This window comes from Tamandua tetradactyla, chromosome X (assembly GCF_023851605.1).
Source record: "Tamandua tetradactyla isolate mTamTet1 chromosome X, mTamTet1.pri, whole genome shotgun sequence".
In the NCBI taxonomy this organism is placed as follows: Eukaryota; Metazoa; Chordata; class Mammalia; order Pilosa; family Myrmecophagidae; genus Tamandua; species Tamandua tetradactyla.
The window spans coordinates 92,390,466-92,418,327 of record NC_135353.1 but is presented as its reverse complement, the minus strand read 5'-3'; the positions used below and the strand labels follow the sequence as shown (position 1 = coordinate 92,418,327).

General features: G+C 36.4%; 1 protein-coding gene across 4 annotated transcripts in view; it reads left to right on the top strand.

Annotated features, from left to right (window-relative positions):
- Positions 1-27,862, top strand: part of ATP7A (ATPase copper transporting alpha) — a 320,386-nt gene that overhangs the window by 175,852 nt on the left and 116,672 nt on the right. For 3 of the 4 annotated variants that reach the window (XM_077144962.1, XM_077144963.1, XM_077144961.1), the window contains 3 exons: positions 3,125-3,614; positions 11,672-12,397; positions 20,843-21,049. In XM_077144962.1, the coding sequence (XP_077001077.1) occupies positions 3,125-3,614; positions 11,672-12,397; positions 20,843-21,049 (1,423 nt within the window). The remainder of the gene's footprint in view (positions 1-3,124; positions 3,615-11,671; positions 12,398-20,842; positions 21,050-27,862) is intronic. The other variant, XM_077144964.1, reaches the window with a different exon arrangement.

The window sequence follows — 27,862 nt, the reverse complement described above, 5'->3', positions numbered from 1 at the left end:
TATTTCTGAAAAGTAAGTTTTTGGGATTTTAATTGGTATTGCATTGAATCTGTAAATCAATTTAGGTAGAATTGACATCTTAACTATAGCCTTCCAATCCATGAACATGGTATGCCATTCCATCTACTTAGGTCTTCTGTGATTTCTTTTAACAGTTTCTTGTAATTTTCTTTGTATAGGTCCTTTGTCTCTTTAGTTAAATTTATTCCTAAATATTTTATTCTTTTGGTTGCAATTATAAATGGAATTCGTTTCTTGATTCCCCCTCAGATTGTTCATTACTAGTGAATGGAAACATGCAGATTTTTGAGTGTTGATCTTGTAAGCTGCCACTTTTCTGTACTCATTTATTAGTGCTAGTAGTTTTGCTGTGGAATTTTTGGGATTTTCAACATATAGTATATCATCTGCGAACAGTGAGAGTTTTACTTATTCCTTTCCAATTTTGATGCCTTGTATTTATTTTTCTTGTCTAATTGCTCTGGCTGGAACTTCCAACACAATGTTGAATAACAGTGGTGATAGTGGACATCCTTGTCTTGTTCTTGATCTTAGGGGGGAAGTTTTCGTTTTTCCCCACTGAGAATGATGTTAACTGTGGGCTTTTCATATATTCCCTTTATTATGTTGAGGAAGTTCCCTTCTATCGTATCCTTTGAAGTGTTTTCAACACGAAAGCATGTTGAATTTTGTCCAATACCTTTTCTGCATCAATCGAGATGATCATGTGGTTTTTCTGCTTTTATTTGTTGATATAATGTTTTATTTTTTAAATGCAATTTTATGGAGATATATTCACATACCATATAATTATCCAAAGTTTACACAGCATCATCACATAGTTGTACATTCATCACCACAATACATTTTTGAACATTTTCATCACTCCAGAAAAAACCCCACAAAAATGAAAATAAAAATGAACACCCAAAACCTCCCATACTCCTTATCCCCACCTTTAATTAATTAATTTTTTTCTTTATTTTCTTACTCATCTTTCCATATACTGGATAAAGGGAATATCAGTCACCAGGTTTTCACAATCACACAGTAACTCCGTAAAAGCTATATACCAGGGCAGGATCATCCTCAGTAGTCATATCCCATGTTTCCAGGGAGATTTACACCCCTGGAAGTCTTGTCCAATGTAGGTGAGTTCCCCTGCGGGCTTGGCTTAGAGAGAGAGGACACATCTGAGCAACAAAAGAGGTTCTCTGAGGGTGACTCTCAGGCATAAGAAGGCTTATCTTTTCCTTTGCAGGAATAAATTTCATAGGGGTAGGCCCCAATATCAAGGACTTTGTAGTACCCAATGCTTGCAAAAGTATCAAAAATTCCCCAGGTTGAGAAGTTTAATATTTCCACATTTTCCCTCAGTCCCTCTAGGGGATATTGCTAATACTTTTTTATTTTCTGTTCAGATTAGTCTGAGATGTATCAGGGCATCATACTAACCTGCTCAAATCAACAAGATCTCATTCCCTATTCAAGGTTCCATGTAATTATGGTGTTCTAATAAACTGACCATACAGGTTAAATTAGATAGTGTGCTACAGAAAATATAAATTTTACACCAAATAAACATCTCTTCCTTGGGTCTTACACAGAAAGTGAAGTTTTAAAACACAGTCAATATCGTCCTTTACCATTTAGTCTGATTTACCTTAGCCTAATCAGATGAGCTTCATTCATATTTCTAATTGAAATCTGATCTCTTTTTCAGCTTTATAAATAGTTGCTGAATGTGGTAATGGTAACTTTCAGAGCTGTAGAATTCTAGCTCTGATTCTCAGGTGTCACACAGATACCTGAAGTTCCAGGGAACAACCAAGTTATACACAAAGAACTCTGCATGTCAGAGTTCCCCTGCTTAACTTTATGGTTTCCCACTGCCTGTAGGATAAGATACAAACCATAGTTGTCATACAAGGCTTCATGATAAAAAAGTTGCCTAATTCTCTTGCCTCTCATCTTTCTCTAATTTTTTACTTTCATTTTTCTAGAATTCCCTGCCTCACATTATCTTTGCTGATTCCTATTTGTCCTTAACAACACTGTTATTATATCCTCTAAGAATATTTTTCTGACCCATATTCCCAGCGATGAATGTGTCCCTTTTCTGCATTCTTTATCTTAACGTTGCTCCCTCTGACTATTTCATGTTCAGCTTTGTATGCTGAGAATCTCAATTCTTGGCACACATGATAAGTACTCAATAAATATTAGTTCACTGTTTACATTTATATGACTCATTGCTGCTACAAAGAAGTTTCCTAACTGTTTACTCATATCCTTATAGGAACCCTGGCAGATAATAAGGCATATGTTCTATTTTTCAGATAGTAGAACTAATGAATGTGGTTGGCTAATACATGGAGAATTGACACTGGAACTTAAATCTTCTAACTCCCAACCCAGGATATTTTTTGTGTTACTAAATCATAAATCTTTATAAGATGTAAGCCAAAGAGATATAGTCTTGGTGGTAATTAAATTATATTTAGAAGTTGAGTTTTAAGAATACAATAATTATTTTTATAGTCTAGCCATGTAAAACAACAGATATATTATTTTGAAAAAATGAATACTAGACTATAGTAACTTAGAGGGATATAGGAATATATGCTACAAAATCCTGTGAAAACTACCTTCACTCATAAATTGACAGTTTATACTTTCTCTTGTCAACATTATCTTAATGGAACAGTTTTTAAGACTGAACCTCATATCACCTTTAATTTTCTGTAGCTGATCCTGTTTCTTCTATAATTTTTTTGAATCGTTAGGGTATGAACTGTTGCAGTAATTTGTGGTATGAGATAGTAGGAAAGAGTAGTTTATACTTTGCTGTGAAATTCTGGGGTGTGTTTGCCTTTGCATATATTTCAAATACCTGATGAGTAGCAGAATCACATACAATGATATATATAGCTTTACCATTCTCACAAGTAAACAAGACATCTTACATTTCTTTCCAAAGAGAACAATAAAGGTGAAAACTAATAGGGAAACTCCTTTAGGTTAAATTTGTTTAATTCTTCTTGAATGCGTTGTGATGATTCGTATTTTTAAATCCTGTGTCATATAATTTAACTAAGTTGACTTTTGAAATTTCTTTCCAAAGGTTTCACTGGAAGAAAAAAATGCAACTATTATATATGACCCTGAACTACAGACTCCAAAGACTCTACAGGAAGCTATTGATGATATGGGCTTTAAGGCTGCTCTCCACAATTCTAACCCTCTCCCTGTTTTAACTGATACTGTCTTTCTGACTGTTATTGCTTCGTTGGCTCTACCATGGGACCATATCCAAAGCACATTGCTTAAGACCAAGGGTGTAATAGACGTTAAACTTTCTCCTCAGCAAAGAACTGCAGTGGCAACAGTGATCCCTTCTCTAGTGAATGCCAATCAGATAATAGAGCTGGTTCCGGGTCTCAGCTTAGATATTGGAACACTGGAAAAAAAATCAGTAACTTGCAGAGATTACAGTATGGCTCAAGCAGGTGAAGTTATGCTAAAGATGAAGGTGGAAGGGATGACCTGCCATTCATGCACTAGCACCATTGAAGGAAAAATTGGGAAATTGCAAGGTGTTCAGCGAATTAAAGGTAATACATCTGGTGTTATTTATCAGATTTACTTTTTTGTTTTAGCCTTTTAATTTTTCGTTTTGTTCTAAAGCATGTGTTTTGAATCTGTGGGAATAGCATGCTTACCACTTCCTTAAGGTTTGAGGTACACCATATTCCCAGTATTAATGTCAGTTTATTTAATGATTATAATAAGTTTACATGAGTCATGAACTGAAATTTATCAGAAATTTAGCTAGGGTGGTGTTTTGGTTTGCTAAGCCTGCTGAAATGTAATATACCAGAAATGGATTGGCTTTTATAAAGGGGCCTATTAAGCTACAAGTTACAATTCTAAAGCAATGAAAAGTCCAGATTAAAGCACCAAGAAGAGGACACCTTCTTGGAGGAGAGGCAGCTGGCAGCCAGATACTTCTTTGAGCTGGGAAGGCAGTGGCTGATATCTGAGGTCCTTGCTCCCAGTTCATTGCTTTCAGGTTCTGATTCCAGTGGCTTTCTCTCCAAGTGTCTGTGGGCCCTCACTTAGCTTCTCTAGGGAAAACTTTGGATTTTATCTCTTGGCTTCCCTTGGCTATCTCCAGGTTCTGGCAATTTCTGTAAGTCCTTGCTGAGCACCGGGGCTATTTATGTCTGCATCTCCAAACATCTGTGTCTGCTCTCTGTCTCTGATGGCCCTTTAAAGGATGCCGATAAACTAAGCATGACCCACCTTGAATGGCGGGGCCACATCTCCATGGAATTTATCTAATGAAAAGGTCCCATCCAGACAGTAGGTTTACCCCCACAAGATTAATTAGGATTAAGAAAACATGGTTGGACTTCCGGAGAAGATGGCGGCTTAGTAAGGCGCGCGGGTCTTAGTTCCTTCTCCAGAACAACTACTAAAGAACTAGAAACAGTACAGAACTGCTCCCGGAGCCACGACAGAAACCAGACACACAGCGTACCTCATTCCGGAACGGCTGGACCGGCTAAAAGACTCCGCTGCGGTGAGGTCCCCGAGAGGCGCGCGCTTCCCCGGGCCAAGGCGGCTGGCGGCCAGAGCCCCTCCCTCCCTCCTTCCCGGGTCAGCTGGGAGCTTTGGATCGGGTTCCCCAAGCCGCGGCAACCAGAGCCCCTTCCACACACGCGGCTTCCCGGGCCAGCTGGGAACCTTGGATCGACGGTCCCCCAAGCCGCGGCGGCCCTCCCACACGCGGCTTCCCGGGCTGGCTGGTAGCCTTGGAACAGCGGTTCCCCAAGCCGCGGAGGCCGGCAACCGCAGCCCCCTCCACACACGCGGCTTCCCGGGCCGGCTGGGAGCATCGGAACAGCGGTTCCTCAAGCCACGGCGACCCTCCCCCATGCGCGGCTTCCCAGACCGGCTGGTAGCCTCAGAACAGCGGTCCCCCAAGCCGCGGAGGCCAGCGACTGCAGCCCCCTCCACACATGCGGCTTCCAGGGCCGGCTGGGAGCATTGGAACAGCGGTTCCCCAAGCTGCGGCGGCCGGCGACCCACCCCCATGCGCGGCTTCCCGGGCCGGCTGGTAGCCTCGGAACAGCGGTCCCCCAAGCTGCGGTGGCCGGCGACCGCAGCCCCCTCCACACACGCGGCTTCCCGGGCTGGCTGGGAGCATTGGAACAGTGGTTCCCCAAGCTGCGGCGGCCGGCGACCCTCCCCCCGGCTGGGAGCATCGGAACAGCGGTTCCCCAAGCCGCGGCGGCTGACGACCCTCCCCCACAGACGACTTCCCGGAGGGAAAGGAAAGAGTCTCCAACAGTAGTAGAGACTGAGCCCAACCTAACACCAATAGTGGCATTAAGGAACAACTTCTGACTACTAAAAATAGGCCCTCAGCTCAGGCGAAACTGATCAAGGTGGAAGTTGCCGATTGGGCTAACTGAAAAAGAGGAAAGGGGGTGGAACAGAACCTTCTGCGGCTGTTTCTATGGAGGCTTCGTTGCATCTGGGCTCAGCGCTGGGATTACATAGGTTACAACTGCCCCAAACGAAGAAACAGACTGCTTCTAGGGCTCTCTACCACCTGAACCTTCCACGCAGGAGGGGTGAAACGCAACTCGGGTGGAATCCCTCTCTCAAGGAATTCAGATCCCAGGACTTCACAATTTGAAGCCATTAAAACCAACCTACAACCTTTCCTCTGTCTCCACCACACACCCAGCAGTGAGAGTCTTCCAAAGTTAAAGGAGCCACAACATCTTTTGCTGGTGGGACCCGCAGACAGACAAGCACCACATACTGGGCGGGATAAGAAAAACAGAGCCCAGAGACTTCACAGGAAAGTCTTTCAACCTGCTGGGTCCCACACTCAGGGAAATCTGATTAAATGCCCAGATGCCAGCAAAAAATAACAAATCACACCAGGAAAATTGAAGATATGGCCCAGTCAAAGGAACAAACCAATAGCTCAAATGAGATACAGGAGCTGAGACATCTAATTCTGAATATATGAACAGAAATGGAAAACCTCTTCAAAAACCAAATCAGTAAATTGAGGGAGGATATGAAGAAGGCAAGGGATGAACAAAAAGAAGAAATGGAAAGTCTGAAAAAACAAATCACAGAACTTATGGGAAAAACACAGTAGAAGAGAGGAAAAAAACAATGGAAACCTACAATGGTAGATTTAAAGAGACAGAGGATAGAATTAGTGAACTGGAGGATGGAACATCTGAAATCCAAAAAGAAATAGAAACTATACGGAAAAGAATGGAAAATTTTGAGCAGGGGCTCAGGGAATTGAATGATAATATGAAGCACACAAATATACATGTTGTGGGTGTCCCAGAAGGAGAAGAGAAGGGAAAAGGAGGAGAAAAACTAATGGAAGAAATTATCACTGAAAATTTCCCAACTCTTATGAAAGACCTAAAATTACAGATCCAAGAAGTGCAGCACACCCCAAAGAGAATAGACTCAAATAGGCGTTCTCCAAGACACTTACTAGTTAGAATGTCAGAGGTCAAAGAGAAAGAGAGGATCTGGAAAGCAGCAAGAGAAAAACAATCCATCACATACAAGGGAAACCCAATAAGACTATGTGTAGATTTCTCAGCAGAAACCATGGAAGCTAGAAGACAGTGGGATGATATATTTAAATTACTGAAAGAGAAAAACTGCCAACCAAGAATTCTATATCCAGCAAAATTGTCCTTCAAAAATGAGGGAGAAATTAAAACATTTTCAGACAAAAAGTCACTGAGAAAATTTGTGACCAAGAGACCAGCTCTGCAAGAAATACTAAAGGGAGCACTAGAGTCAGATACGAAAAGACAGAAGAGAGAGGTATGGAGAAGAGTGTAGAAAGAAGGAAAATCAGATATGATATATATAATACAAAAGGCAAAGTGGTAGAGGAAAGTATTACCCAAACAGTAATAACACTAAATGTTAATGGACTGAATTCCCCAATCAAAAGACATAGACTGGCAGAATGGATTAAAAAACAGGATCCTTCTATATGTTGTCTACAGGAAACACATCTTAGACCCAAAGATAAACATAGGTTGAAAGTGAAAGGTTGGGAAAAGATATTTCATGCAAATAACAACCAGAAAAGAGCAGGAGTAGCTATACTAATATCCAACAAATTAAACTTCAGTGTAAAACAGTTAAAAGAGACAAAGAAGGATACTATCTACTAATAAAAGGAACAATTAAACAAGAAGACATAACAATCATAAATATTTATGCACCGAATCAAAATGCCCCAAAATACACGAGGAATACACTGCAATCACTGAGAAGGGAAATAGACACATCTATCATAATAGTTGGAGACTTCAATTCGCCACTCTCATCAATGGACAGAACATCTAGACAGAGGATCAATAAAGAAACAGAGAACTTGAATATTACAATAAATGAGCTAGACTTAACACACATTTATAGGACATTACACCCCACAACAGCAGGATACAGCTTTTTCTCAAGTGCTCATGGATCATTCTCAAAGATAGACAATATGCTGGGTCACAAAGCAAGTCTCAACGAATTTAAAAAGATTGAAATCATACACAACACTTTCTCGGATCATAAAGGAATGAAGTTGGAAATCAATAATAGGCGGGGTGCCGGAAAATTCACAAATACGTGGAGGCTCAACAACACACTCCTAAACAATGACTGGGTCAAAGAAGAAATTGCTAGAGAAACTAGCAAATACCTCGAGGCGAATGAAAATGAAAACACAACATATCAAAACTTATGGGACGCAGCAAAGGCAGTGCTAAGAGGGAAATTTATTGACCTAAATGCCTATATCAGAAAAGAAGAAAAGGCAAAAATGCAGGAATTAACTATCCATTTGGAAGAACTGGAGGAAGATCAGCAAACTGACCCCAAAGCAAGCAAAAGGAAAGAAATAACAAAGATTAGAGCAGAAATAAATGAAATTGAGAACATGAAAACAATAGAGAAAATCAGTAAAACCAGAAGTTGGTTCTATGAGAAAATCAACAAGATTGATGGGCCCTTAGCAAGATTGACAAAAAGAAGAAGAGAGAGGACGCAAATAAATAAGATCAGAAATGGAAGAGGAGACATAACCACTGACCTCACAGAAATAAAGGAGGTAATAACAGGATACTATGAACAACTTTATGCTAATAAATACAACAATGTAGATGAAATGGACAACTTCCTATAAAGGCATGAACAACCAACTTTGACTCAAGAAGAAATAGATGACCGCAACAAATCAATCACAAGGAAAGAAATTGAATCAGTCATTCAAAAGCTTCCCAAAAAGGAAAGTCCAGGGCCAGACGGCTTCACATGTGAATTCTACCAAACGTTCCAGAAAGAATTAGTACCAACCCTGCTCAAACTCTTCAAAAAAATCAAAGTGGAAGGAAAGCTACCTAATTCATTCTATGAAGCCAACATCACCCTCATACCAAAACCAGGCAAAGATATTACAAAAAAAGAAAACTACAGACCAATCTCTCTAATGAATATAGATGCAAAAATCCTCAACAAAATTCTAGCAAATCGAATCCAGCAACACATTAAAAGAATTATACATCATGACCAAGTAGGATTCATCCCAGGTATGCAAGGATGGTTCAACATAAGAAAATCAATTAATGTAATACACCATATCAACAAATCAAAGCAGAAAAATCGCATGATCATCTCAGTTGATGCAGAGAAGGCATTTGACAAGATTCAACATCCTTTCCTGTTGAAAACACTTCAAAGGATAGGAATACAAGGGAACTTCCTTAAAATGATAGAGGGAATATATGAAAAACCCACAGCTAATATCATCCTCAATGGGGAAAAATTGAAAACTTTTCCCCTAAGATCAGGAACAAGACAAGGATGTCCATTATCACCACTATTATTCCACATCGTGTTGGAGGTTCTAGTCAGAGCAATTAGACAAGAAAAAGAAATACAAGGCATCAAAATTGGAAAGGAAGAAGTAAAACTATCACTGTTTGCAGATGATATGATACTATACGTCGAAAACCCTGAAAAATCCACAACAAAACTACTAGAGCTAATAAATGTGTACAGCAAAGTAGCAGGTTACAAGATCAACATTCAAAAATCTGTAGCGTTTCTATACACTAGCAATGAATAAGCTGAGGGGGAAATCAAGATGCATATTCTATTTACAATTGCAACTAAAAGAATAAAGTACTTAGGAATAAATTTAACTAAAGAGACAAAAGACCTATACAAAGAAAACTACAAGAAACTGTTAAAAGAAATCACAGAAGACCTAAATAGATGGAAGGGCATACCGTGTTCATGGATTGGAAGACTAAATACAGTTAAGATGTCAATCCTACCCAAATTGATTTACAAATTCAACGCAATACCAATCAAAATCCCAAAAACTTATTTTTCAGAAATAGAAAAACCAATAAGCAAATTTATCTGGAAAGGCAGGGTGCCCCGAATTGCTAACAGTATCTTGAGGAAAAAAAACGAAGCTGGAGGTCTCAAGCTGCCTGACTTTAAGGCATATTATGAAGCCACAGTGGTTAAAACAGCATGGTATTGGCATAAAGATAGATATATCAACGTATGGAATCGAATAGAGTGCTCAGATATAGACCCTCTCATTTATGGACATTTGATCTTTGATAAGGTAGTCAAGCCAATTCACCTGGGACAGAACAGTCTCTTCAATAAATGGTGCCTAGAGAACTGGATATCCATATGCAAAAGAATAAAAGAGGACCCGTATCTCATACCCTATACAAAAGTTAACTCAAAATGGATCAAAGATCTAAACATTAGGTCTAAGACCATAAAACAGTTAGAGGAAAATGTAGGGAGATATCTTATGAATCTTACAATTGGAGGCAGTTTTATGGACCTTAAACCTAAAGCAAGAGCACTGAAGAAAGAAATAAATAAATGGGAGCTCCTCAAAATTAAACACTTTTGTGCATCAAAGAACTTCATCAAGAAAGTAGAAAGACAGCCTACACAATGGGAGACAATATTTGGAAATGACATATCAGATAAAGATCTAGTATCCAGAATTTATAAAGAGATTGTTCAACTCAACAACAAAAAGACAGCCAATCCAATTACAAAATGGGAAAAAGACTTGAACAGACACTTCTCAGAAGAGGAAATACAAATGGCCAAAAGGCACACGAAGAGATGCTCAATGTCCCTGGCCATTAGAGAAATACAAATCAAAACCACAATGAGATATCATCTCACACCCACCAGAATGGCCATTATCAACAAAACAGAAAATGACAAGTGCTGGAGAGGATGTGGAGAAAGAGGCACACTTATCCACTGTTGGTGGGAATGTCAAATGGTGCAACCACTGTGGAAGGCAGTTTGGCGGTTCCTCAAAAAACTGAATATAGAATTGCCATACGACCCAGCAATACCATTGCTAGGTATCTACTCAAAGGACTTAAGGGCAAAGACACAAACAGACATTTGCACACACCAATGTTTATAGCAGCATTATTTACAATTGCAAAGAGATGGAAACAGCCAAAATCTCCATCAACAGATGAGTGGCTAAACAAACTGTGGTATATACATACGATGGAATATTATGCAGCTTTAAGACAGAATAAACTTATGAAGCATGTAATAACATGGATGGACCTAGAGAACATTATGCTGAGTGAGACTAGCCAAAAACTAAAGGACAAATACTGTATGGTCCCACTGATGTGAACTGACTTTAGAGAATAAACTTGGAATATGTCATTGGTAACAGAGACCATCAGGAGTTAGAAACAGGTTAAGATAATGGGTAATTGGAGCTGAAAGGATACAGACTGTGCAACAGGACTAGATACAAAAACTCAAAAATGGACAGCACAATACCACCTAATTGTAATGTATTTATGTTAAAACACTGAATGAACCTGCATCTGAGCTATAGTTTTTTTTTGTTTGTTTTTATATATATTTTTTGTATTTTTGATTTTTATTTTTTTCTCTATATCATCATTTTATTTCTTTTTCTGTTGTCTTGCTATTTGTTTTTCTAAATTGATGCAAATGTACTAAGAAATGATGATCATACATCTATGTGATGATATTAAGAATTACTGATTGCATATGTAGAATGGAATGATTTCTAAATGTTGTGTTAGTTAATTTTTTTAATTAATAAAAAAAAAGAACCCAAGTACAACACAAGTGTTCCAGAAGGAGAGATCTAAGAAGAATGTCAAATAAAGATATAATAAATAATACAATAAATATCCATAGGAGAAAGCAAAAAAGAAAAAAAGAAAGAAAACATGGCTTTTCTTGGGTATAAACAGTTTCAAACTAGCACAGGTAGAGATTTGTGGCGTCCAGGGGTCTTAACACAACATGCTTAAGTCCTCTTTAACTCTAATATATTTCTACTCAGGCATGCATAAACTTGGAAACCAAGTGGTCATATCATTTACTTTTCTCCAGTCTGTCAGTAATGTTTTCTGAAAAGAACAAAATTATTTTAACAAAGAATGATAAAATATAGTGGGAGAGTAACAAATGTGTGGGTGGCACTGACTTGGCATATAGAATGTTTTCTCAAGTGTCCCAGGAATAACTGAACTAAATTATTTTTCTTTTTATTAACTAGTCTCCCTGGACAACCAAGAAGCTACTATTGTTTATCAACCTCATCTTATCACAGTAGAGGAAATAAAAAAACAGATTGAAGCTGTAGGCTTTCCAGCATTCATCAAAAAACAGCCGAAGTACCTCAAATTGGGAGCTATTGATGTAGAACGTCTAAAGAACACCACAGTCATATCCTCAGAAGGCTCACAGCAAATGAGTCCATTATATACCAATGATTCAACAACCACTTTCATCATAGATGGCATGCATTGTAAATCATGTGTGTCAAATATTGAAAGTGCTTTATCTACACTCCAATATATAAGCAGCATAGTAGTTTCTTTAGAGAATAGGTCTGCCATTATAAAGTACAATGCAAATGCAGTCACTCCAGGAACTCTGAGAAAGGCTATAGAAGCCATATCACCAGGGCAATATAGAGTTAATATTATAAATGATGGAGAGGGTACCCCAAATTGTCCCTCCAGCTCATCTCTTCAAAAGATTCCTTTGAACATATTTAGCCAGCCTCTGACTCAAGAAACCGTGATAAACATTGATGGAATGACTTGTAATTCTTGTGTGCAATCTATTGAGGGTGTCATATCAAAAAAGTCAGGTGTAAAATCTATACGAGTCTCCCTTGCAAATAGCAATGGAATTGTTGAGTATGATCCTCTACTAACCTCTCCAGAAACTTTGAGAGAAACAATAGAAGATATGGGATTTGATGCTACCTTATCAGGTAATTATCACTTTTTTCTTTGATTCTCCTAATGCTCATTTATTTCTATTTTGCTAATATTTTTGTTTTTTTATCATGGAAAAATGAGTCATAAGCACCACAGTTCCACTTTTTGGATGTAAATCTTATGGAGATAGAGATCTATGTAAAGATCCATAGCAATGTTTGCATCATTATTTACAATACTAAAAATCTAGAATTAATAAACAAATCGTGGCAAATCCATACGATGAAATACTATGAAGCCATAAAAACTGTGGTAGTAAAAGATACTTAATGCCAAGGAGAAGTGTCTGCAATGTATTGTTAAATTGAAAAAATAAGCTAAAAATCTGTGCATAGTATATGTATATATGTATATGTATATATGTATATGTATGTGTGTGTGTGTGTATATATATATATATATATGTATCTCATGTATATGAATGAATAAAATTCCTGGTAGGACATGAACCAAAACTTTAACAGTAGTTATCTTTGGGTCATAGGATAAAGGTGATTATTGTTTCCATTGTGCTTTCCTGTGTATTCGAAGTTTTTTGTAACAAGTATATATTTATGTATATAATATAGGGAGGCAAATGTTATTTTAAAAACAAAAATGATAGAAATAATAGAATTTTAACTGTAGTTTCAAATTTAGACATTTATATTAAACTGACTTCAAAACTGGGCAAATGCCTTCATATTTCCTGACAGGTCTTATCTTTGAAATGGAATAAATAATGTATATGCAATGAAATTTACCAATGTAACTCATTGTTTTGAACTAGAATTGAACCTATCCTTGAATTAAACTGAAGAATACCTCAATGAAATTTTTCTTTAAATAATAGTTGAAAAGTTATATAACTATTTTCTAGGCATTGTCATCAAACTTTGTTATTCTGGTTAGAAAGAAGACTATCAAATGGTGACATTTCATCATAAAGCAAAGAAGCATCAACAATTACATTAAACACATGCCCAGATTATAATTGTAGATCAGTGACCGTGGTTGAAGATCTAGAAATACATTAGTCATTCTCAGTTTCAATATTGATGACAAATGGTAGAAATTATAAAATTCTCACCTTTTTAAATTGAGATATAAAGTACCATAGGATTCAAACTTTTAAATAGCACAATTGAGTGTATTTTTGTATATCAGAGTTTTACAACCATCACCACTATGAATTTTTTAATGTTTTTTTAATTGTAAAATATAACATATATACAAAAAAGCAATAAATTTCCAAGTACATTTTAACAAGTAGTTATAGAACAGATTTTGTAGTTTGGTATGGGTTATAGTTCCACGATTTTTCATTTTTTTCTTTTAGCTGCTCCAAGAGACTGCAGACCAAAAGAAGTATCAATATAATGATTCAGCAGTCATACTTATTTGTTAAATTCTATCTTCTCTGTTATAATCCTCTGTTCTAGTTTGTTAGCTGCCAGAATGCAGCACACCAGAGATGGATTGGCTTTTAATAAAAGGGGATTTATTTAGTTAAAAGTGTATAGTTCTTCAGAGGAAAGGCAGCTGACTTTGAACTGAGGTTCTCTCTTACACAGGAAAGCAGAGGGCGATCTCTGCTGGTCTTCTCTCCAGGCCTCTGGGTTCGAGTAACTTTCCCTTGGGTGATTCCTTTCTGCATCTCTAAAGGCCTGGGCTGAGCTGTGAGTGCTGAGATGAGGTGGGCAGAGCTGCTTTGGCTGTGCTATGTTGAGCACTCTCATTTAAGCACCAGCCTATTAAATCAAACATCATTCATTGCAGCAGGCGTGCCTCCTAGCTGACTGCAGATGTAATCAGCCACAGATGAGGTTCACATTCCATTGGCTCCTGTCCACAGTCATATAACTAGGCACCTTCACCTAGCCAAGTTGACACCTGAACCTAACTACCACATCCTCTTTCCCTTTTTTTGTGAGAAATAACATACGAAAAAGGAATAAATTTCAAAGTATATCCGCAACAATTAGTTGTAGAACAGATTTCAGAGTTTTTAGTATGGGTTACAATTCCACAATTTTAGATTTTTACTTCTAGTTGCTCTAGGGTACTGGAGACTAAAATATCAGTATGATTCAGCATTCATACTATTGTAAAACCTGACCTTCTCTGTATAACTCATCACCTTTGTTCTTTCTCCTACTCTTTAAGGGTATTTGGGCTATACCCATTCCAACTTTTTTATGTTGGAAAGGACTGTCGATAATATGGGATAAGGGGATGGAACTAGTTGATGTTCTAGAAAGGCTGGCCCCTCTGCATTTCAGGGACCCATCTGTAGGTTGTAGGTTTCTGGAAAGTTACCCTAGTGCATGGATTGGCAGAAACGGTTTTGGTTGGGGTTTGGCAAGTTATGATAAGTAGCAATGTCTAACTGAAGCTTGCATAAGAGTGACCTCCAGAGAAGCCTCTCGACTCTATTCGAACTCTCTCAGCTACTGATACTTTTTTTTTTCACTTCTTTCTCCCTTTTGGTCAGGATGGTATTGTTGATCCCACGATACCTGGCCAGGCTTATCACCGGGAGTCATCTCCCATGCTGTAAGGGAGACTTTTTCACGCCACGTAGTGAGGAGGGCAATGGTTTAACTTGCAGAGTTGGGCTTAGGGAGAGAGAGAGAGGCCACATCTGAGCAACAAAAGAGGTTCTCTGGACCTGATTCTTAGGCATATCTATAGATAGGCTAAACTTTTCTGCTACATATGTAAGTTTCACAAGAGCATACCTCAAGATCAAGGGATTGGCCTATTGATTTGGGTGACCCTAATGTTTGACACAGTATCCAGGGTTTCTGCACCACTATTAATTTTATAACACTGTCATAACCCCAAAAGGAAACCCCATAGTTTTTTGTAGCCACTCCCTATTTCTTTTCCTGCCCCTCCCCCCCTGTCCCCTGGAAAACAGAAATATGTTTTCTGTGTCAGTGGATTTCCCTGTTCTGAATATTTCATATAAATAAAATCCATATGTGGTCTTTATGACTAACTTCTTTCACTTTGCATAATATTTTCAAGGTTTGTCCATGTTGTATCATGTATCAGTACTTCACTCCTTTTTATGACTGAATAATATTATGTTCCATTATATGGATATACCACATTTTGTCCTTCCATTCATTTTTTGATGAACATTTGGGTTGTTTCCACTCTTTGGCTATTATGAGTAATGCTGCTATGAATATTCATTTACAAGTTTTTTCATGGAAATATATTTTCAGTTTGCTTTGGTATATACCTAGGAGTAGAATTGCTGGGTCATATGGTACCTCAGTGTGTAACTTTTTGAGGACCTGCCAAACTGTTTTCCAAAATGGCTGCATCACTTTACATTCCTACATAGAATTCTGACTTTAATATAGAAACTCTCAAAACCAAGATTGTTGTGCTATAAAAAGAGATATATATTTCTCTATTAGAAAATTCATACAGAAAACTATGATGTTAAAGAGTTTCCAGTGCTTAAAGTCTTAACAAAGTAATTAAATCCATATTGCTATAGGAAATAATTATGAAACCAGAAGAAGTTTTTAAATTGAAAATATTGAAAGTGAAACTGGGTCAGGTAGGTATAAAAAAGACTAAAAATAGTTTCAGCAAAACCAGTTTTACCTATCACAAATTATAATTTTTAAAGGTTTCTAAAATAACAATATTTGATAGTATATTGATTCACATTTTACTAATTCATAATGTTGGATTATTCCTCAGAGTTTCTATTAAATTAAAATTATTTGATATATGTAATGCATTATATTGTCAATGATGGACACTACATAAATAAGTTTAGTTTACACTAATACCAGTAATAGAAGTTACTTACACTGCAATATTTCTATGCCTTTAACATATAGGAAAAGTAATAATCAATTTATATCAAATAGTGTATACAAGTGAAATATTTTTCATGTAAATTTGGTGTCTCATAATAGTAAGCAGGGATCTCACAAACTTTCAAACTGAACTCAGAAATTGAATTTGTCTTATTCACTTGGGTCTATATATTTTCAAATTAAAATATGGTTCATAACCAGAAATTGTATATGTCAGATGGCTTTTATGCTGTGTGAATATATCTCAATAGAATTGCATTAAAAATATACATATATATATATATGGTTCATGGACCAGCAGCATCAGTATCACCTGGGGACTTGTTAGAAATAAACAATCTCTGGCCCACTGCAGACCCATTAAATCAAAATTTCCATTTTAGTTTTAATAAAATCTCCAGGTAATTCATTTGTACATTAACATTTGAGAAGCGCTGGTCTAAATAATTTTCTGCATTGACCTCTGTGAACAAAATCTCTGAATTAAATCTATATCAACTTTGTTCACTCCATTCCAGAAACTTGATTTAATGCCATAGTAATATTAAATAATATGTGATTTATAGCTAGAATTTTATGAGGTTTTATGCAGCAAATATAAGTAGAGAAAAAGCAATGTTACATTATCTTAGGTGGCTTCAAAGTGAGACTAGAGCAATAGGAAAAATTTTGATCAGACTGTTAAGTGGAATTCAAGAGTACTTGATTAGTCTCTGGCACCATGTATATAATCTACCTAATCCTCAGGAGCCATGAATGCGATGTGTTGTTCAGTAATTTTTTAAAAATAATTTTATTGAGATATCTTCATATACCGTACAGTCCATCCAAAGTATATAATCAGTGGTTCACAATATCATTCCGGAGTTTGACATGGGTTACAATTCCACAATTTTTGGTTTTTACTTCTAGCTGTTCTAAGATACTGGAGACTAAAATAGATATCAATTTAAGGATTCAGCATTCATATTCGTTTGTTAATCCTGTCTTCTCTGTATAACTCCACCATCACCTTTGATCCCTCTCTTTAGGGGTGTTTGGGCTATGGCCATTCTAACTTCTTCATGTTGGTCTGTCACTGTGTTGTTCAGTAATTTTAACAATGTTTTTTCTTCAAGGCTAGTATTGTCAGGTATTGACAATAGTATTGTCAGGGCTCTGGGAATCATTTATTCAACTGGTAATTACCAATTAACCTGTTTAACTAGCCCTGCATCAGGGCCCATGGCTAACACATTAATGGCCATGGCAGATGGGTAAAAAAAAATCTTGTCACAATGAATGTTACCACAGAAGAATTGATAGAGCTGTAACTACAGTGATCCATATTATTGGAATAAAAGCTTGATGTCAAATGGCTGTTTGTTCTGCTAGAGGGCAATCAGAGTTTGAGATACCAACAGAATTGTACCTACCCATTTTGTGAGTGTCAGTGCTGCTCCAGACCTCAAAATCCACCACTGTGACCTATTCTCCAACAGAGAGGGATCAGCATATTTCCACTTCATCTCACACTAGTTGTGGGTGGGCAGTAAGTGTTAAAGGAGGGAATGAGAAAAATAGTAGTTGCCTTTTATTGTTATGATCAATATCGTCATCATTAACTTAAAGTAAAAAGACATATATGAAGTTTTCGCTAACCACTTAAAGTAAACCAAACACTAAAGTCCTTCCCTTTTTAAAAACTCTTTTTTGACTAGTTGCAAACTTAAAGAAAAGTTGAAGAATACTACGAATAATTCTTGTTTATCAATTTCACTCAGATTTCCTAGTTGTTAATATTTTACACTTGTTTTCTCATTCTTTCCCTCTTTTTCACTACACACGCAAACATAATTCTTTTTCTTAGCCATTGAGAGTAAGTTTCAGATATTATAGTGTTTGTGGTTATGTGTATATTCTTCACATTATATCAGACACTGAACCTGCCATATTTTAAAAATTTTATCACAATAACATATATAGTATAAAATTTTCTACTTTAATCTTTTTAATTGTATAATTCAGTGGCATTAATTCTATTTACAATGTAATTATCCATTATCAAAACTATCATGCATTACCAAAACTTTTTGAACTCCCCAAGCAAATGCTGTACACTTTATGCAGTAATTTTCCATTTCCTCCTCCCACAGCCCTTGGTAACCTCTAATCTATTTTATGTCTCTATGAATTTGCCTGCTATAGATATTTCATATAAATGTAATACACAATACTTGTTCTTTTGTTTCTGGATTATTTCAATTAGCATAATATTTTCAAGGTTCATCCATGTTGTACTATGTACCAGAACTTCATTCACTTTTATTGCTCAATAATATTACTTTGCATGTATATACCACTTTTTGTTTATCCATTCATCTGTTGATGGACACTTGGGTTGTTTTTACTTTTTGGCAATCATGTATAATCTTGCTGTGAACGCTGGTGAACAAGTATTTGTTTGAGTTTCTGCTTTCAGTTCTTTTGGGTATATACCTAAGAATGAAATCACTAGATCATATGGTAATTCTATGTCTAACTTTCTGAGGAACCACTAAGTTTTTTCAAAGTGACTGCACCATTTTAAATTCCTACTAGCAATGCACGAGGTGAAACTGACAATTTTGAGGATCAGATTGGAAACTTTAAAATTTTTTTATATCTTTTTTATTGTTGCCTCAAGTGCAAGAAAATCAACCTTCCTTTTGAATTCATTTATGTATAAGTAGTGATGTTACAGCCTATAGAAAATCTAGTTAAATGAAACCAGCTATTTGATTCATGGTGATCTCTTAACACCTTCATTGCTTCTTTGGAAGATGGAAGCATTTGTTTTCTGCTTGCCAGTCTTACTGGGGTAAAGGTCACTATTTTATGAATCTTTGACTAGAGAGCATGCCACATTAGCTAAAATGGACTACTTCAATGACTTCTTTTAATTTAATATTGTACTTCCAAAGTATGAAAATTGCAGGTGGTATTCTAGGTTACCACTGGCGCTGAAAATAATTAAATTGCTCTGGAACAAGACCTGAAGTGATTGGCTGTATAAACTTTTCTTTCATTGTCTAAGTACATAATTAAGTCTTGATACTAATTATGAGAGAATAAAGGAAGCTTCAATCTAGATTAAAGTAATGGATTTATAAAAAAAAAAAAAAGTGGTTTTATCCAAAGCCAAAGTGATTTCGTTTTGTTAAGTCCCCTTTTTTGGGTTCTTTAAGATAACAGTGGTACTATTTGGTAAATTTCACCCTTTGTGTTCTAATAGTACTTACTCTCGCATCCTGAAAGAATAAATATAGCTTTTTAAAGTGATTCACTTAAGAACAGAGACTGACTAATTCAGGGACTGAGAGAATCTAGTCCTTTGCTATTAAAAATGCCCCTTCTTATTCCTAGACTAGCAGCAATTGGCAGTCACCTTGGACCTTGTTGGGAATGCAGAATCTCAGGCCCTACCCTATTCATACTGAATCAGAATCTGCATTTCAACAAGACCCCCTGGTGATGTATATATAAATTTAAGAGACATTCTTCTAGATTTACTGTTTAAGAAGTCTAGATCATTATTCTTTAGAGAAACTATCAGGTTTTTGTTGAAGTTTCTTCAAAAGATATTCTTCTTCAGCATCCTGAAAAACAACTCTGCTCTGCAGGGATTCATTTGAGATTTTGCCAAATAGAACTGATCAGTATTTTTATCCAAGGGGATGAAAGAATAAGTTAAGTAGGTTAGGGGAAATTTGCACATCTCCTCTTATTTCTCCTTAATTCTGCAGGAAAGAAGAAAATCTTTAGTTTTCTACAGATGCATGGATGTACTATAAAGAATAATTTCTCCCTTCTTGGGAGATAATACTGCAGTGGACAAACTAAAACAAGATAGTGGATTTTTTGAGACTGCGGGGGAGATTACAGGATAATAGGAGCTTCCCACTGTTCCACAGTCCATAAACATGCCAAGTAGAGATTCTCAGATTGCTCTTTTTTACAAAGTGAAGATTACTGCTGACTTATTCCCTACTTTTTCTTCCATTGTCCACAAAAACATTTCAAGATGTATAAGTACCGTGCATTAGTGTTAAAATCGAAACCATATACAAATGTCTATAGAAGAAAATTGGTTTATCTGTCTATCATTCTATTCCTGCCTTAACCCAACTCCTCAGAAGTAGCCACAAGGCCTTATTATGCTTATTCTCATATATGCCTATATGCAGAAAAAATTAAAATATCATACTGCGATACTTTTTTTGCAAATTGTCTTTTGTTCCACTTAATATATCATGAGTTGTTTTAATGTCTGTGTAAATTGTTAGCATGATGATTCATTATAAAAAATGAAAGCTTTCCATTAACAAACTACTCTTCTGGGGTGATGGGAAGATAATGGCTAGAAGAACTTAATGTAACTACAATTTTGTTTATCTTTCCCTGGGAGTTAGGATGGGCAGTATTGAAATTGGAAGTCATTGTCTGGAATATATACAGATAACATATTGCTGAGTGCTTGTAGGTCCTTACTGGCTTTAAGGGAATGTAGTGATAGTACTTGGAGGTGAGGAAGGATACAGGTAGACAAACCAGTACTGCAAATGAAAAGAATCTTTTTTTCTTTTATGACAGACATAAGTGAGCCATTGGTATTAATAGCTCAACCCTCATCAGAAATGCCACTTTTGACCTCAACTAATGAACTATATACAAAAATGATAACACCAATTCATGACAAGGAGGAAGCAAAAACTTCATCTAAGTGTTACATACAGGTCACTGGAATGACTTGTGCTTCCTGTGTAGCAAATATTGAACGGAATTTAAGACGAGAAGAAGGTGAGAAACTCTTAAAGCCTGCTATTTATATACTGGTTTGGGGCTTCTTTGTACTTTTTGTTTTCGTGTGTGTTTTGTAACTGTGTTTATGACTCCTGCCTCATAAATACTTTGAGTGATGTGCAGGATAACCCTATTTTCTTGACAGCCAGTTTTTTTTCAGTGTTTTGTTCCCTTAGATAAAATTTCTGTCTTTTACCTCATGGTCACAATTTAATATCAGTTAAATTTATGGGAAAATAGCAGAAGGAAATACGTATGAACCTTCGTTGTGATAGATTTTAAGAAACGTATACATTTTCTGATAAAGCTATGTTTAAGCAATTAGAATCCATAAAAGCTTCAGTAATGCCATATATAGACCAAGGATCAGAGCAAAAGAAATTTGTTTAAGAATTACATTGTGCCGTTCCAAATGGTTTTATCTCTGATATTTGCTTGCAGTAAAAATGTTCAAAAGTTACATAATACTGTGAACAAATTTTAATTTTAGGTTATAAAATCTTAGAAAATCTACAACACAGTTTTCTCTCATTTATATAAATTCACAGTAAAGCATACTAGATTTGTTAACCACATGGAAATATGATTATGTTTAATGAAATCAAAGTCATAGGTTTGGTACTTAAACAGCCTTACCCCCAGGAATCTGAACAATTCATGCGATTAGTCACACAAGCGGAATAAGTAAGATTTAGTGTAAGCTTATCCCCTCTGTTGGGGAAATAATTCAAATTGCATGCAATGATAATGCAAGACTATGACCAGTAGCATCAACTTATATAGAAAGGACAGAACCTTATAAGAAATATATGACATACAGAGTCATCTTCAGTACAATGTTCTCTTGTTCATTTTTTTTTCTTTAGTTATTTCTGCATACTTCATTTCAGCCTCCATTGTTTCTAATTGGAATGCAGTCAAGGAAAATACTTCTATGATTCTTTTTCTGAGTAAATAAAAAAGAAAAGTGGGGAGGTTGCCGAGCAAATGAAAACAAGAAAAAACTTTCAAGATTTCTGATATTTTGAGAACTGACTATCCGTTAGCAATTCAGAAATAACCTTTTTCTTGAGACAAGAAATGCTTATGCTAATAGGAACAATCTGGAGGTTTTAAGTTTCTGAAAAAATAAACTTAATAGGTAAAACTTTCTCAGAGTCTTAGATAACATCCTGGGTTTTCTTTAGGGCTTTTAAGAATACTTTTGGTTGGGATTTGGCATACTGTGGCAATTTGTAATATCTGGCTGAAGCTTACATAAGAGTAACCTCCAAAATGACTACTCAGCTCTATTTGAAATCTCCTAGCAACTGAAACCTTGTTTTCTTTTGCCTCTTTTGGTCAGGAAAGCATTCTGAATCCTTTAATGCCAGAGCCAGGCTCATCCCTGGGAATCATGTCTCACATTGCCAAGGAGACTTATATCCCTGAAAGTCATATTCCACATGGTGGTGGGGGGGGTAATGGGTTTATTTGTAGAGTTTGGCTTAGAGAGAGGCCACATCTGAGCAACAAAACCGGTTCTCTGGGAGTGATTATTTGGCATGTTTATAAGTAGGCTTAGCTTATCATTCAGGAAATAAGTTTCATAGGGGCCAGCCTCAAGATTGAGGGTTTGGCTTGTTAAATTGAGAGTCCCAAGTACTTGAGAAATTATCAGGAATTTTCCAGGTGGGGAAGTTTAATAGTTCCATATTTTTTCTTCAGTCCCTCAAGGGACTTTGCAAATACTTTTTTATTATCTGCCAAAAACACTCTGGACTGAATCATGGTATTACGTTAAGCTATACAGAATCATCAGATATCATTCCCTTTTCTAGGCTCCACGTATTTAGATTGTTAAATAAACTGGACAGGTTAAGTTACCTAGTGTGCAGCAGAAATTTTAAATTTTTGACAAAATAAATATCTCTTCCTTTGGTCTCACACAGAAGTTTAAGTTTTTAAATACAGACAATATCATCCCTTACCCTTTAGTCGGATTTATCTTAGTCCCAACTAGATCAGCTTCATTCATGTCTCTAATTGAAGTCTGACCTCTTTTTCATTTTCTTTAACAGTTGCTGTATGAAGTAATGCTGACTTTCAGAGCTGTAGAACTCTAACTATGAGTCTGTAGGTACTTACAGATCTAGAAAACTTCCACATTACATCCAAAGAGGACAGCATCTCAGAATTCAGAAATAAATGTGACTACTATAAGAGCTTGTAATCTAGGCCCTAGTTTTCTTATAAGCATGTTCTAAATGACACCATACAATATTTGTCCTTTTGTTTCTGGCTTATTTTGCTCAACATAATGTCCTCAAGGTTCATTCACATCGTTGCATGCCTCATGACTTCATTACTTTCTGTAGCTGTACAATATTCCTTCATATGTATATATCACAGCTCATGCTTCTGTTCCTCAGTTGATGGACCTGTCAGCCAACTCCATTCATTGGCGATCATGAATAATGCTGCTGTAGACATCAGTGTACAAATGTCTATTCATGTCCCTGCTTTCTGTTCTTCTGAATATATTCCTAGTAACACATTGCCTAATCCTATGGTGACCCTATATTTACCCTCCTGTGGATCTGTGACATTAACCTCTTGAGGGGCTACACCATTCTACTTCCCTACCAACATCAAATAGGTATTTTTGATACCTCTCTCTCCACATCTTCTCTAGCACTTGTTCTTTCTGTTGTTTAGGTATATTCACATACCATATATTCTGTTCAAAGTATACAATCAATGTCTCACAGTATCCTCAGTTTGTTGGGCACTGCTCCTCACTCTCAATTTTAGGCAGTTTTCATTGCTCCAAACAGAAAAATAACAGATATACACAGCCACACATAAAAGAAAACCTGAAACACCCCATATCCCTTATCCCCCACCCCAATTATTTACCCTAGTATTGGTGTGATCCTAATAAGGTATTGCTGTATAATATAGTTCACAGCAGGCAATAGATAATTTTCCCATATATCACTCTATTGTTAACTCTTTTTACAAGTATCATACATTTGAAGTCGTTCATACAAGAACTTATTTATATTTGTAGTGTTAATCAGTGAGATACATGACTTCAGACAACCCCTTGCAATCATACTCACCTCCAATAGGCGCTATTACTTATATTCCCAATAATAAAATACCATCACTTTGATCTGTTGCCAAAAATTTAAGATCAATCTTGTCAATAAATCTGTACATATTAGGTAACTGCTCACTCTTCTCTAGCTTCTCTCTGTATCTAGATCTCCTATATTCTACATTTTAAGACCTGAGTTTACATTTTGTAGGTAGTTATAGTGAAATTATGCAATATCTATCACAATTTCACTATTTCTAGTGAACTTATACAATATCTATCCTTTTGTGTCTGGTTGATTTCACTCAACATGTCTTCAAGGTTCATCCATGTTGTTGCTTGCTTCAGGACCTCATTCCTTCTTACTGTCACATAATATTCCATCATATGTATATACCTAATTTTGTTTATCCACTCAGCTGTTGATGGACACTTGGTTTGTTTCCATCTTTTGGCGATTGTGAATAAGGCCACTATGAACATTGGTGTGCAAATGTCTGTTTGTATCACTGCTTTCAGATCTTCTGGGTATATACTGAGTAGCAGAATTGCCTGGATGTAGGGCAACTCAATATTTAGTTTCCTGAGGAATTGCCAAACTGTCTTCCACGGTGGCTGTACCATTTTACATTCTCACCAGCTATAAATAAATGTTCCATTTTCTCTACAACCTCTCCAATATTTGTGGTTTGCGGATTGTTTTATAGCAGCCATTCTTATAGGTATGAAACTGTACCTCATTGTGATTTTGATTTGCATTTCCTTAATAACTGAAATGGAACATCTGTTCATGTGCTTTTAAGCCATTTGTATTTCCTCTTCAGGAAAAAGTCATCTTTTTGACAAAGTCATTTGAAGCACAGAAGTGTCGATCTTGAGGAGTTCTCATTTATCTGTATCTTCTTTCATTGCTTCTGCTTTGGTTGTAAAGTCTAAGAAGCCACCTCCTATATGTCTTGTTTATGGTCTTGAAGATGTTTCTCTATATTTTCTTCTAGGAGTTTTATGGTATTGGCTCTTATATTTAGGTCTTTAATGCATTTTGACTTAACTTTTGGATAGGGTGGAAGGTAGGGGTCCTTTTTCATTCCTTTGAATATGGATGTCTACTTCACCCAATACCAATTACAGAAGCAACTGTTCTGTGGTTTTGGGGGCCTTGTAAAAAATCAGTTGACCATAGATTTGGGAGTCTGTTTCTAAACTCTCAATTCCATTCCATTGATCAACATGGCTATCTTTGTGCCAGTACTATGCTGTTTTGACCACTGTGCCTTTCTTATTTATTTATTTTTATAATTTATTTTATTTATTAAATGTACCAACATACAAACACAAACATTCTTACCATATGATCATTCCATTCTACATATATAATCAGTAGTTCACAGTATCATCACAGATGTATATTCATCATCATGATCATTTCTTAGAATATTTGCATCAATTCAGAAAAAGAAATAAAAAGAAAACAGAAAAAAATTCATACATACCATAACTCTTACCCCTGCCTTTCATTGATCACTAGCATTTCAGTCTACTAAATTTATTTTAACATTTGTTCCCCCTATTATTTATTTATTTTTAATCCATATGTTTTACTCATCTGTCCATAAGGTAGCAAAAAGAAGCATCAGACACAAGGTTTTCACAATCACACAGTCACATTGCGAAAGCTATTTCATTATACAGTCATCTTCAAGAAACATGGCTACTGGAACATGGCTCTACATTTTCAGGCAGTTTACTCCAGCCTCTCTGTTACACCTTAATTAAAAAGGTGATATCTATTTAATGCATAAGAATAACTTCCAAGATAACCTCTGAACTCTGTTTGGAATCTCTCAGCCATTGACACTTTATTTTGTCTCATTTCTCTCTTCCCCTTTTTGCTTGAGAAGGTTTTCTCAATCCTTTGGTGCTGAGTCCTAGCTCATTCTAGAATTTTTGTCCCACGTTGCCAGGAAGGTCCACATGTCCCAGGTAGAGAGGGGGAGGGCAGTGAGTTTGCTTTTCATGTTGGCTGAGAGAGAGAGACCACGTCTGAGCAATAAAAGAGGTTCTCTTGGGGATGACTCTTAGGACTGATTTTAAGAAGGCTTAGACTATCCTTTGTAGGGTTAAGTTTCATATGAAGAAACCCCAAGATTGGAGGCTCAGCCTATTGCTTTGGTTGTCCCCACTGCTTGTGATAATATCAAGAATTCTCCTCTTGGGGGAGTTGAATTTTCCCCCTTTCTCACCATTCCCCCAAGGGGACTTTGCAAATACTTTTTTATTCACTGTTCAAATCACTGTGGGATTTATCGGGACATCACTCTGGACAAACCTACAAAATCTCATGCCCTACTCAAGGTTCCATGTACTTATAGTGTTCAATTAAGCTGTCCACATAAGTTATATTAGGAAATGCACTAGTCAAAATATAAATTTTGTACCAAATAAACATTTTTTGCTTTGGTCTCACACATAAGTTAAAGTTTTAAAATATTAATTACCATCTATTTTTAACACTCTACATTATTGACATTCCTTTGTTGTTCTTCATGCAAAACATTTTTAAATTTGTACATTTAGTCACTATCATTATACACTCTAGGCATTCCTAGATTATACCATCTCAGTCTTTATCGTATTTTTCCTTCTGATTTCATTTGTGCCCCCAGGCCTCCTCCATCTATCATTCTCACATTCAGCGTCATTCCATTTTCTAGCATTATTGTATTACAGTTAGAAAGTATTATGCTATCCATTTCTGAATTTTTACAATCAGTCCCATTGTACAGTCTGTATCTCTTCGGTTCCAATTGCCCAATATCTACCCTATTTCTATCTCCTGATGACCTGTGTTCTTAACTGAAATTCTCCAAGTTCATTCATTAATCTTAGTTCATATCTGTGAGACCATACAGTATTTGTCCTTTTGTTTCTGGATAATCTCACTCAGCATGATATACTTAAGGTCCATCCATGTTGTTACATACTTCATAACTTTATTCTGTCTTACAGCTGCATAATATTCCATCATATGTATATACCACAGCTTGTTTAGCCACTCGTCTGTTGATGGACATTTTGGCTGTTTCCATCTCTTTGCAATTATAAATAATGCTCCTATAAACATTAGTGTGCAAATGTCCATTTGTGTCTTTGCCCTCATGTCCTCTGAGTAGATACCTCACAATAGTATTGCTGGGTTACATGGCAATTCTATACTTAGCTTTCTGAGGAACTGCCAAACTGCCTTCCACAGTGGCTGTGCCATTTGACATTCCCACCAACAGTGGATAAGTGTGCCTCTTTCTCCACATCCTCTCCAGCAATTGTCATTTTCTGTTTTATTGATAATGGCCATTCTGGTGGGTGTGAGATGATATCTCATTGTGGTTTTGATTAGCATTTCTCTAATGGCCAGGGAAGTTGAACATCTTTTCATGTGCCTTTTGGCCATTTGTATTTCCTCTTCTGAGAAGTGTCTGCTCAAGGGTTTTGCCCATTTTGTAATTGGGTTGTCTGTCTTTTTGTTGTTGAGTTGAACAATCTCTTTATAAATTCTGCATACTAGACCTTTATCTGATATATCGTTTCCAAATATTGTCTCCCATTGTGTAGGCTGTCTTTTTACTTTCTTGACAAAGTTCTTTGATGCACAAAAGTGTTTAATTTTGAGGAGTTCCCATTTCTTTCTTTCTTTCTTCAGTGGTTGTAAGGTCTAGGAAACTGCCTCC